General features: G+C 41.0%; 1 protein-coding gene across 2 annotated transcripts in view; it reads left to right on the top strand.

Moving 5' to 3' along the window:
• SARNP (SAP domain containing ribonucleoprotein) overlaps positions 1-13,258 on the top strand; it is a 38,603-nt gene extending 25,345 nt beyond the window's left edge. For both annotated transcript variants that reach the window (XM_069078826.1, XM_069078834.1), the window contains exons 10-11: positions 10,988-11,077; positions 12,955-13,258. In XM_069078826.1, coding sequence (XP_068934927.1) covers positions 10,988-11,077; positions 12,955-12,996 — 132 coding nt within the window. In that variant the 3' untranslated portion in view covers positions 12,997-13,258. The remainder of the gene's footprint in view (positions 1-10,987; positions 11,078-12,954) is intronic.
• The last annotated feature ends 223 nt before the right edge of the window (positions 13,259-13,481 follow it).

Genomic DNA, 13,481 nt, shown 5'->3' with positions numbered 1-13,481 from the left:
AGAACATATGCATACATTCAGAGAAAATTATTATAGACTACTCATTGCCTTAGGCATACTGCACTTTATGCTTCAGTATAGGGCAAAAGAATAGCAGGCTTAACTGGAAAATGACTCCATTGAAAATCTAAATAGAAAGGATGACAGATTTACAGGTTGTACCTCCTCTCACCCCCATTCCCCTCTGCCCAGTGTTGTACACTTAACTAGAAAATGTGGGAAACTGTCTGCTTTTAATCCTCACTCCTGCCTTCTCCCACATTCTCTCTACCAGTATTTCAGAAAACTACTCATTATGTGCAATTTGAGTCTGGGTGGTTGGCCATGCCTCTCTTTCTCTATATACCCTGATTTTTGTTTGATCTCTAGTCTCTGTCCTATGTTGATTTCATCACCTAAGTACTGCAGTGAAGAGTGCTCTCCTGCTCTGTTTAAACTCTAGCACAGGTGTGTTCTTCATAGCCAGCTGTGACCCTTTTCCTGTCTCTTCATCCACATCCCTGCAGGGGAGATCCTGTTTGTAGGAAGTGTAAACTTTAATGGGCGGCCTGGGTATAACTTACATAGCTCCCACCAGGGCTGTTGTAGGGAAAATCTGTGGTGTCTGTGTGAGTGTTCCAGGACATGGCCTGTTGAGCCAGAGAGTAACCATGCAAAAGACTTGTAAGCCAGAGAGTAGCCTTCTTTGTTCTACTCTGGAATTTAGTGTTGGTCTGCAACTTGTGTAAGCCTTTTAGAGAACATTTGATTTCAGGAACTAATGAATAAGGATCCAAGCATCCTTAATCTCATAACCTATGCAGAACCCTTTGTTATCCCTTCTTTAGTTCTTGTATATTTTAGGTAAGACATTATATCCCTTGGAGTTAGTTCTTTCTGCTGAGCTTCTTGATAATTCTGGTCTCTGTGTTATTTCTACTTAAAGATAACAGCATCCTTGCTGGAATCAGAAGGGAAGTAGGTATCTTTAATAGGAATTTGACTTCCAAGGGAAGTGTCTCAAGTGTGAAGCCTTCATTTCTTCTACCTGCTTTGCATTATCCCTTCAGTCATACTGAGCAAGACTGAGAGGACCTCTTTTGGGACATAGAAGCAGAGGAAAGTGCTTTATTGGACAGGGTAGAGATGGAAGCTGGTGGGGCAGTATTTGGTTCTGGGTTGCCTATGTTCTTGAGCTTCAGATCCTGTAAGAAGAGGAGGAGTCACTTGTTCCCTGGTGGTCTTGGTTTCTGGTTGATATTTAAACATTCTCACCTCCTTCTTAATTTCAAGAAGTTGGTTCTGATCTCATAAATGGAAGAAGGAGGCTGTATGTAAATGAGAAGGTTGGGAGTGTCTAATAATTAGGGGGGAAATCCATTGCTGTTCTTGGCTTCTCCCTTTTCTTCATTGGCTCTTTGTGTTGGTTTGTAGCTTTCTCCTTGTACTTTGGTCTAACTGGGGAAGAGACTAAAGGATAAGCACATTTAGATGAATTTCAGAGACTGGGGGATGGGGATGACAGCCGTGTGTTTAAGCATTGGAGTGTTTCAGAGAGCAAAACCATCAGTTGATGTCATTTATTCTGAGAGTATGAAATTGGAAGCCCAGTTACCCTGGAGTGTTTCTTAACCTTTACCTCTGAGAAGTCAAGGCCATGTCATCATTAATCTACTGTCACCTAAAAGCCCCTGGGCTCTGTTTTTCATCCCATCATCCTTCATGTGGTAGTGATGTACAGGAAAATGAATACAAGGCTCTCTATTTTCCCCTTTTCCTCTACATTCTGTTGGAAAAATGTAGTGTGTCCTGGAATCTATAGTCATGTTAATATAGCCATTCCCTGACACAGTGGAGTAAGCTGTCAAGGTGTATATTCAGGGTAGGTTATCTTTGATTGATTTTAACTTTTATCTTTCCATTTCTTCTGGAAAAAAGATCCTGATCAGTTGCAACCTCAGAGGGACTGACTTATGGTAAAGCGTCCTTCTACTCCCTGTCAGGAGAGAGTGGATTGAGATGTAGAATGAGGCATATATTTTCGGATATTGCCTTTGTGTTGATTTGTTTTTGCTTAACTGTACTTTGTTACAAGTACAAAGGCTTCTTTGTAGAATGGGAGTGGTCATTGGGAAGCAGCAGTTACAAAAGCATCAATAAACATAAACAAATGTCCTAGAAAAAAATACAGTGCCAATACCTAATATTGCAGTGGCTTTTTTGATAGATGCAGAATAGTTTCACTGGAGGTAGGTCTTTAGATTAGGATCTGTAGGTTATAATGTCTCTTCCTTATATAAATAAGTGAGAGGGTTAATGACTGACCTGTACTAATTTGGGAACAGTGGGTGATTTACTGTAATTAAGAGTGTAAAATAAGTGTTCCTCTAATCTGAACCACAAGAAGTAGGCTCTGCTTTATAATTCTTAGGAGATTCGGGTACATAGTTCTCTCATCTCTTGGGTTGCATCTGGTTTACTAAGTGTTTTTCATACAGTGACCTTGATCTTCCTAGCCTTTTATTCCAGTTAGAAGTTGCATTTGACTTTAGGAGCAAGATGGGAGAACCCAGTATGAACTTGGAAAAGTCTTTTTACTTTTTGAATTTGGATCTGAATTTGACTAGGTTATCCCATAAGGTCCCTCTCATTCCAAAATGTAGTACTGTGGCTACCAGTAATAGAACTGCAGCTGTATACCTTTTAGCAGGGTAAGTGTGGTAGAACCTTAAGTGATATCCCTTGTTGCCATGAGGTTAGAGGAGGAGAGGCTGGAAAAATGTCTTCCCTTGAGATTCAAATTCAGAACTAATTGAGAGTCAGTAGGGAGAGGTTCCAGAAGGGATGGCCAAGACTAGAACACAGGTCCCAGGTCGAGATGCTTTTTCTTCGATACTTCTCTGTCCAGAGCAGGAACAGCCACACTTATGTTGGAATAGAGGAGCAATGGTACCCAGCTGCCATTGTTGCAGCCAACTATTGTTCAGCTTTTAAAAAGAAGCAGCCAGCTGCGGCCCTTAAGTTAGAATCTAATTCTGATTTCCCAGATGAGACTAATGCCAGACCACTCTCTGCACCATGGAAACCATTGCCAGAGCCCTCAATTTAACTTTTGTAGCCATGAAATGAGTTCCCCTGGTCCCTAGGACTGGGTAATGAGGAATTTTTAAATGGTTCCCTTTCTGTTTGGAAAATGTTAGGGCAAGGCCAGAAGCAACTACATAACTTTGCACAGGAGATTGCATCCTGTCTTCTAGCCTTATTCCTCAGAATTTGGATGCCATTTTTTCACATTGTTTATTTGCCTTGTCATCACCATAAATCTCCCAGTCACCTCCTTATTCATCTGTAATTAATAGGAATCTTATTATTAATAAATAACATCTCGTGTTCAAGTAATGCTTTCTTATTTACAAATTGCTTTTTCCCCCCACAGCTTTTTCCCCTGTGAGGTAGTACAAAAGTTATAATCCTCATCTTGCAAAAACTGGAGCTGAGTGAGATTTCAGCTTATGAAAAGTCAGATAGCTAGCAAGTGTTAGAGATGGAAATTTTACCTGGGCCTTCTGACTCCAAATTCAGTGTTCTTTTAACTAACCACTTTTGAAATTTGTATTCCTTTTCTTTGCATATCACTTCTCTTTTAAGGACTATTTAAACAATGTTGGTACTCTGTTATCAAATGACAACCTTCCTTTCTGTTAATAGTTTTTAAAAAGTTGTCAGTGACAACTGTCAGAATCATGTTATTAGGTGGTTTTACCTAATTAAGTTCTAGAGAGTATACTTTGTCTGAAAGTGTCTCATGACAAAAAATATTAATACATTTTAAAGACAAAGCTGAGACTTTAGGATTATATACACAGATATAAACTGATTCAGTCTCTTTAAATTTTCCTCTTTATAGCTGTCTTTTCTAGATCATTTAGCCCAGTAGTTCCAAATCAACAAGCATTTATTAAGCATATATTGTGAATTATGAACAAGACATTTGCTAGATGCTAGTGTTAAAAATACAAAATGAGAAATAACCCTTGCATACATCATTGTTTGAGGTGGAAAGAACACTTACAACTAGAGAGATCAAGAAGGGGTTCTTGTGGGAGGTGGTACATGGAGGAAGACAGGGATTCTGTGAAACCGATAAGGAAAGAATGCATCCTAAACACTCTGTGCAAAGTAATGAAGGTAGAAGATGGGGTGCTGAGTTTGGGGAACAGCAAGTAGGTCAATTTGGGTGGAACATAAGAGTCCATGGAGTGTGAAACAAGCCTGGAAAGATATGCAAAACTCAAGTTTTGAAGGGTCTTAAATGCCTACCTGACAATTTTTTATTTCACACGAGGAGCAGTAGGGAGCCATTAAATAGGTTTTTCGGAGCGATATGGTTAGATTTATGTTTTAGTAATATTATTTTGGCAGTATGGGAAAGATGGACTCAAGTTTGGAAGAGATTAGAAAATTATCCATTTAGGAGACTCTAATTTTAGGTTGGGGGAGATGAAAAGGGTCTGAATTAGCTATGATTCCCAATATATAAGTGATATTATTAGTATTCGTTGATTGAGAAAATGCATGATGACCAAAAACTACTCTGAATTCAATAATGCTTTTAAATGAATTTATATGGTTATTAGTCATAGGAATATCTATATAACATTTTAAGAATAGTAACATGTTTATTTAGATAAAGCCTCCAGAAGGTGTGTTTGTGTGGTTGTTATATTGAATTATATTGCATATTTTCTTGGAATGAAATAAAGTTTAAAATGAGAGTACTTGGTTTTGCTTGATGACCTTTGTCTTGCAATAACTCTGAAGTTCAAGGCCCATGGGTTAGGAAGTTGTAATCTAGTTCAGTCCCCTAATTTTATAAATGAGGGAAGACCAGAAAATTTTCCGTTGCCCAAGGTCATATAGCTTAGTAGTAAGCAGAAAAACCAGGCCTGAAAATCAAGCCTTTTGACTCTTTTTCCATTGTATTAGCAACTTCCATAGGCAGAAGGAAGGCAGTTCAGATTTTCAGGGACCTGGAAAGAAAACATGGATTGGATAGATTTCTGTTGATTGGTAGAGAGAACTCAATTTTTATTGGAGTCCTGTATTGCCTTCAACTTTGTCCTTTGAGACGATTCATTTTTCTAATATTCTAATTTATTTCTAATAAAATCATTGAGGTGAATGCTTAATAGTAGGATGCCCTCCTTATAACTGAAATCAAAAAGACTTTCATCTTGAATATCTCATTGCTAAAGATGGATTATAATTTCACTTTTCTGCTTCTTGCCAAGTTATCTCTGCTATCTCTACAAGCTTGTTTTATGACTGAATCAGTGGTAAGACCAAGGGAAAAAAAACAGGTGACAGGTGACTCTTACTTCCTTTGACTTCTAGTTTGTCTTCTGGTAGTATAGGAGAATTGTTTATATTCATATTATATTTATTATTATCTGTGGGCTTTTTATAGACCTACCAATTTAGCTTCCCCTTTCCTCTTTTCCTAGGACATGACTCTTCAGATGTGCTAACTTCCCCTCATTAGGATTATGAACCCTCTCTTAAAGCTCCTTGTTTAGTGTAGTGTTTTACACAGAATGTGTGATTGGCAATAGTTCACCTACTTCCTTTGACTTCTAGTCTATCTTCGGGTAGTATAGGAGAATTGTTTATATTCATATTATATTTATTATTATCTTTTTCTAGAAGCCCACAAAATGGGGCTGAGGGAGACAAGTAGTAGATAGAAGATAACCTGGGTACCCTGTAAAGAATTATCCTCCCTGGTAACCTCTGAGGCAATGTGTGTTTATTGGAGGGGAGTGAGATTTTGGTTGGAAATAAAGTTTATTGTATCCTAGGCTCAGCTCCTCTCCAACCTCTCCCCCCCCCCCCACAATATGAACACTCATAGAAAGAAGAGAGATCTGTTGTCAGTATTAGACAGATTTTGATGGTGGGGGTGGGGGAGTGGGAGTGCAGAATGGGTAAGGGAAAGGTTTGTAAATGGGTATGACACTAAGCCAGAGGGGTCAGTGCTGCCCACAGATGCACAACCCCATTTGTGCACTTGAGCATGGCCTGGGGGAGTAGTGGGCCTGATGAATGTAGAGAGAGCTGGGTTTTGATCGAGGTAATTTCCCTCAGATGGGTCCCGCCATCCCATGAATCAAAACCTGTCAGCAAGGAGCTAAAGATGGAGTGAAGTTTATTGTACGTCTGTCTCCATGCGACACCATCACGCTAGAAGGGTCAAGTGAGAGAGATCATTAGAACTGTGTTGATTTAGTGGGCCTGTTGTGCACTTTCCCTGCAGGGCAAGATGGAAAGAGGCTTTAGCCCGGGAGCAGGGGATGCTGGAGGGGTGGGGATGGGAGGGCAGGCAAGCACAAAATAAATAAAACCCTCAGCTGGGCAGGAGCCATTTTCAAGGCAAAGTAGGCTGTGTGGTGGTAGTGGGGGGTGGGGAAGAGGGGTGTTATATTATTGTTCTTTCTGGAGCCCCTGGTGAATTTGGAGCAGATGCTCTGCCTGGGTCCCTAGTAGAGGCACCGAAGATCCAATTAAAAGAGAAGCTCATTGGGGGAGAGGGATTCCCTGAGAATTTACCTCCCCAGAGGTTAGACATAATAATAACAACAGTTATTATTATTGTTATTAGTGGAAGAGGATGAGTGATAGTTGAAGGAGTAATCTTACTTGTTCTATGCCTGCTCCAGTTCCTCAGCATTGATTTGAAAAGGTCAGTATTAGCAAACATGATCCATTATGGTTTTTTCAGAAGACAATAAAGTGAACATTGTTGAAGTGGTTGGCAGAGCCTAGGGAATGGGTCAGTTTGTCCCATATAGCATTGTCTTTGCCCATAGAAGTGGAGATCAGATCTGTGAAACGGATGAGCTCTGAGTTTCAGGTAGGGGCTAGAGAAGAGTATTTGTTTTTTTCACTTTTAAGTGTCAGATTTTAATTTATAGGATTGTCAGTATTGGCTCTATACACATGACAGGGACTCAGCTATTGTTATCAGTACTACTGAATTGATTTCTACTGTGACATTTCAGTAAGTTGTTGATATTGCCCCATGCCTCCTGCCATTCGCCAAAAAGGTATGGTATTTCCCCTTTTTGATTCCTTGTCCTTTATAGGGGATTATGACTATTGCTTAAGGTGATTATATATTTTTTTTAATAATGCATTCAACCTGCTTTCTTCTTTTTTTTTTTATGAGCAATCGGGGTTAAGTAACTTGTTCAAGGTTACCTGGCCAGTTATTTCTGGGTGTTGCTAAGCGGATTCGATCCCCAGGTCATCCTGACGCTTGGAGCCGGTGCTCTTACTCGCTGAGCCACCTGGCCGCTCCTAACCTGCTTTCTTCTTAACTGGGAGACTTGAAGGTTTAGAGAAGCTACATTTAAGAGGAAGGACTTGAGGAAATTTCAATCATGAGGTTTTTTTCCCCCCATTCCCAGTTCTTAGATGTTATGGGACAGACAAGTTGGCATAAACTTTTCCAAATAACTTACATGATAAGGAATATCATGGAATGAGGAATAGTTCCTAAATAAAAATTTTAGTTGATAGAATAAGTAGAAATGTGTTCCTGGAAGGTAAATGTAGGGAATTCTTTGGTCTAAACCAAAAGAGAAGGGAAGAAACTATTGCTAACTGCTTGTCTTAGGAAGATACTAGAGGAAATAGAAGGAAATATGTTTTTTATTTAATTTTGTAGATGTGAAGTGTTGGGGTCCTGAGAGGTCAGAATGTAGATTCAGACAAATATCACAGACCCACCAACTTAGTGTCCCCTTTCCTCTTTTCCTGGGACATGACTCTTCAGATGTGCTAACTTCACCTCATAAGGATTATGAACCCTCTCTTAAACCTCTTTGTTTAGTGTAGTGTTTTACACAGAATGTGTGATTGGCAGTAGTTTACCTTGATAGGATGTAGAGCTGGAAGGGACCTCAGAAGTCATCTTGGTTATGAACCCCTCAAGAGGTGATATGCCTTGGCCACGGTCACACAGTAAATAGCAGAGCTGGGATTAATAGTGTTTTTGAATTCTAAATCTAGTGTATTCCTTCCCTGACACTTACATAAAATTACTTTCTGACACATAGACGGATGAAGTTGTAGTCTGCATGCTGAATATGTCCCCTTTTTATCATTGACTTCCTGCTTTAAATCAGCCTGACTTTCTGTCCCCACCCCCATATAATTAAATTCTAATCTTATAATTTACTGGGGGCATTTGGTCATCTCAAATGAGTCAGTAAATATTTATTAAGTGCATATGATATATGAGGCACTGTGCTAAGCCCTGGGGATACAAAAAAGGCAAAAGATTGCCCCTGCCCTCAAGGAACTCACAATCTAATGAGGGGGATATCGAACAAATATGTACAAACAAGCTACATACAGGAAAAATAGGAAGTAATTAAAAGAAGGAAGGCACTAGAATTAAAAGGGCAACATATAGAAGATGGGATTTTAGAGTACATTGGCAAGGAATAAGGTATAAGAAGACTGAAAAGATTGGGGGTGGGCGTGGGGGTGGAGGGAGTTGGTTTTATAGGATTTTGAATGCCAAACAGAGGAATTTTATTTGATCCTGGAGTTTTGAGTAGGGAGGAGACCTGTGCTTTAGGAATATCTCCTTAAAGGCTAATGGGAGGATGGCATGGAATGGGAAAGGAATTAAGGCAAACACTCACTAGTGGTAGGCTGTTTCAGTAGTCCAGGAATGAGGTAATGAGGACCTGCATGGATGCAGTGGCAGTATCAGAGGAGAAAAGATATATTCAAGAGATACTACAAATGTGAAATCTACAGACCTTGGCAACTAATTGGATGGGGGTGGGGGGTGGGGGTGAGAAATACCGTAGTGAGGAATTGGAGATGAAACCCAGGTTTCAAGCCTGAGGGACTGGGAAGATGGGACTGGGAAGATTGCCTTTGACAATATGCTGTTCAAGGACCCATGATTATCTGTGTGGGTACTCCTTCCACAGGTGTATGCTGAAGTTCCTAGTATGCCTTAGATGGTATTTAAAAATTGCTAGGGCCACAAATTTCAACATCCTGTAGTCTACCTGCTGATCCAAAAGCTTAGGTAGGCTGGTTCCCAAAAGTACATGCTGTTGCTTGACTTCTAACCAAAACCTTTTCAGTGTGATAGGAACTGGCAGAGCCTGTGATTTCATGTAGTGCTTTATAGTTCACAAAGCACATCACAGAAAAATACCTAATTTAATCTACAAGAGACCTTTGAAATAGGTATCCTCATTTTATAGATGAGGAAATTGAGGCTCAGAGGGGCTAAGTGAATGCTTGATGATGATGATTATGAAAATAAAGTAGAAAACTATGCATGAAATGGAGTCTGTCCAATTAAAATAATCTGATAGTGAGTCGAGAGGTATGTATGAGTAGGAATTTCTTCAGACTTTCATAATTTTGGAAAGCAAGTGTAGCAGGCTAGAAATCAACAAGCTGGCTCAGACCCTAGGATCCCAGGAGTCTGATCTTTCTAGGAGCTTGACTCACTTTTAAACATTTGAGCACAGTTGAACTACACAGCTACCCTATTCCTTATATTAGAGGAAGTTTCCAGGAATGTGGGAACAAAAAAGCAGTTCCCTTGTTGACTGTGGAGTGAAAGCTTAGAAAACTTCCCATATCTCTCTGAATCGCTTACATGACTGTTTCTATTCCTCCAGTTTCTAGACATATTGAGCTAGAGCAGGCTGTCTGTGGGGAACCTTCCTTAGAGCTATAGCCTACCTGTGGTCAAGCTTCATGAGGAGGAGAATTAGCAGTGCTTTCAAGAAATATAAACTCCTGGGGGCTGTAAAAAGATCTAGCTCAGAAGCACCAAGCAGGAGCTCATTAAAGAGTTTGCTCGAGTTCTTTCAGCCTGGCCTGGTGTTGGTTATCTTTATTACTGGTTGTAAATAAAGCCAAAGAAGTTGTCCTGTCCCATGAGGGCCTCCGGGATGGTGTGAAGCAAAGGGGTAGGGGGTGGAGGGGGAGCTCTATCTTGACGTGCCAAGGACTTGCATCTTTTCTTGGAAAAATGAAAACTAAAACTATGTTCAGGGATTCCCTCCCCAATTTTGGATGTTCATTGTTATTCTGAGACTGACCTTTATAGGTTTTGACAGCTCGCATTCTTCTTCCTTTCACTAAACATACATATACATCAAATCTCAAAGTCATAGAGGGAAAATCCGTAAGACTTTTCCAACTCCAATCTTGAAAGTTGCTGGAAATTAAATTAACAACAGCAGTAGGGTGCTCGACTCCAGCCACTGGCAGCCAAAACATCCTCGATTAGCAAGGCAGACAAGTGCACATGGGTCCTTTGGCTGCTTAGATAGCTTAAGACACTCTAGTTGTAACCTCAGCTTTTTAAATTTTTTTCTATTTTCCAGATTTGTTCAGGATTTTGTGTGACACTTGTGGGGAAACTAATGTCATTTTATTTTCTCCATAGCCCTTTAGATATTCTCCTGTTCATTTTAGACCCTAACCCTGGCTTGCCAGTAGGGCCTGTTGACCATCTTGTTCTCTTCATTTAGATAATTTAACCTATCCTTTGTAGGTGTGACTGTCCTCAGAGTGTAGTACTGAACTGCCAGAGAAATTTAAGTCAAATATCTTGAGTTGAGAGATTAGACTTTTGATTATTACCATTGTTACTTCTTGTCTCAATCCATCTTATGAGTGAAAGGCTCCAACTCCAATCTGATTTTTGCTGGTTCTGAGGACCAGCCACATGCAGATGGCTCCACATGTGTGGCCCGCAGTCTTCTCATATGGCCCCTTTCTTGGTGCCAGTTTTTCTGATTCTGTAAGATAGCACCTTCCTAGCCCTTGGCACTAACTCTGGGAGAGGGAGGGACACAAACAGTAACTAACCAGTTGTAGCTTTGCTCCCCATTCACCCAGGATTCTTGTGGTCAGGAACCATATTGTTTCAACACTTTCCACTTATTGTCCTCCAAAACAGAGTGAGGATGATGAGAAGCTGAAAAAGAGGAAGGAGCGATTTGGGATTGTCACAAGCTCAGCCGGCACTGGAACCACAGAGGACACAGAGGTAAAAACATGATGGGGGGTCACGAGAAGGGAGCAGAGTAGCTTCCCTAGTGTCCTTCAGGAGCTTTTTTGAATCAAAATGCTCTATCATTTGTTGCACATTTCATTTTGGGGTGATAACATACAAATTAATTATGATCAGTAACCTTTCAGATAATTTTGATGAAGGCCATTTTTGCTCTTAGGAGACTCACTCACAATCTGCCCAACCCAGTAGAGACATGGACTCAAATAAATGAAGTCTCTCCTTGTCACTTTGTTTACATAAGTCTGTATTAATATGGAAAAGTGGCTATGAGGGTGAGTTATCATCCAGCCATCTCCCTAATTCTGGTATCTTAGACCTAATCCTTGCCTCTGAAAACTGATCCAGTGACTGGTAATACATATAAGAAGATTAGCCGAGTGTATAAAGAAACTAGGTACAAGCCTGAACAACCTAGTGCATCCTTGGGAGGCGGTACCTTTCCCCTTTGAGACTGAGAGTTAAAGGAATGAGTATTCCACACCTCAAGTGCTGTTTATTCTTCCCAGAGCTTACCTCTTCCTATCTGGCTTCAAAGTTACTACTGATGTCCAGTGTCTCAAAAAGCCATGCCCCTGGGAGGCAGCTGAGCGTTAGATACCAAGTCAGCTGTATAAACGCACACACAACGAAAACGTCAGTGTTCCACCAGCCTAGGCCTGCTGGAGGGGCTCTGGCTTCTGGGAGTCCTTCACTCTCATCTCTGCTATTCTTTGCCAGAGCAGATGGGTGTTTGGGAGTGAGCTGGGAGAAATGGGGTCTTCACTCATAGAGACTGAAGTGTTACATATTGTTGACAAGTGACTATTGCGAGGATTTTTGGAAATAGGTCAGTGTTTATTTTGACTTAAAGTTTTGCATAATGCTTAGTTTACTTAGTTTGTCCAGGAAAAAGTGTTAAGCTAGTCTCGATCATTTGGAACTTGGTGTCAAAATTCCCAAGCCAATAATGCCATGAGAATGAAGATTCTTATATAGAAGTTGAGGAAGGAAGAGTTGCTTTTGCAGGGGAGAGGGGGAGGTATGTTGAGGCAGATTGAGTTCATATGAATAAGAGGGTATTTTTGTTTTGTGCCTGAGACTTGTGTCAGTAGTCCAGGTGGTGATAGAGTAGGGCCCATATGCACTCAGTTTTTTTGGATGAAGTCTAAATTTTGCCTCCTAGCATGGCATCTGACCCCCTCCAGTGAGGAAAAAAACCTCCGTATTTGCTGAGGAAAGGAGGTAGCAGGGGTGAGGATGAAGGACTCTGTGCTATTTTGTGAGGTCACTCCCAGAACAAAAAGGTCTTTTTGCAGGTTTTGTGCTCTCTCCAGTCTTCCCTCCCTTGAGAGATCCATGATTGGGGCTTCTGTTTCCCCTCCCTCTAGCTATTTATTCTGTTAGAGATGAAGATTTATATGCCTCTCTCATGGGTAGGCTTGGAGGCCTATCAAGGAGCTGCTGCTAGGGCTTGAATGCCTGGGAGGGCATCCCCCCTCACCTTCCCCTTGAATAGCACAGGGTTAACCCTTTGCCCTTTGAAATCCCCCACCTCCCCATGCCTAGAAGGCTTTTCCAGGCATTTCAAGAGGCCATTGTTTCCAGACCTACAGTAAGACACTACCAAAGCTGAGTGGCCCTCCTTCCCACAGGAATCTTACTATTTTCTGCTCCCCCCATTTATTCCCTGTTCTGGCCTGGGACTTGGAGAATTACAGACGTGGCTGCCAAGTCCAAGCCTGGGCTATCACTTGGGCTTGGACCTTGTGACAGTTCATGTGAATTTGAGCTAAGGAAGCCAGGAGCCTAGGCTACTGTTCTCCTTCCCCCAAACCCTCTCTAATTTTTCTCCTCTAATTTCCTCTTCACAGGCAAAGAAGAGGAAAAGAGCAGAGCGATTTGGCATTGCCTGATGAGAAGGTTTTGCTGCCTTCTGCTGTTGATGATTCCCATCTCTGATTCTTCTTGGTCATTTACATACCCTCATGTATACAGACAGGCACCTTCCTGGGCTTTGTCCCCTGATGAGGGGGACATGTATCCCAGATACAGACACAAGCCCTCAGCAGCAGTTTTAGCTTTTTGCTGTTAAAACTTCGAGGTGTATTTTTTTCCCTGTTGTTTTTGTTTTGTTTTTTTAAATTCTGGTTGTTAATTAAAAAAATTTAGAAAAGAGATGAATGTGTCTGATTGGATGGTTAGCATCTGAAGATGATCTGATGTAATTTTTGATGCCAGTTAGATCAAGGAAGGAGCTGACATCCCTGAGAAATGGCCTGAATACCACCACCTCCTTGAAGTGATGTAGAGAGGCTCCTACACTGGCCTCAACAGTCAGTCTAGGTCCTGTATGAAGCCCTAGGTGGCTTCTGAATTCTTGACCCAAAAGTTTGGTAGG

This window comes from Petaurus breviceps, unplaced genomic scaffold, assembly GCF_028583685.1.
Source record: "Petaurus breviceps papuanus isolate PSGF00001 unplaced genomic scaffold, PetGlider_PUasm1.0 154, whole genome shotgun sequence".
In the NCBI taxonomy this organism is placed as follows: Eukaryota; Metazoa; Chordata; class Mammalia; order Diprotodontia; family Petauridae; genus Petaurus; species Petaurus breviceps.
The sequence above is the reverse complement of the archived record's forward strand: the minus strand, read 5'-3'. Positions and strand labels throughout refer to the sequence as shown.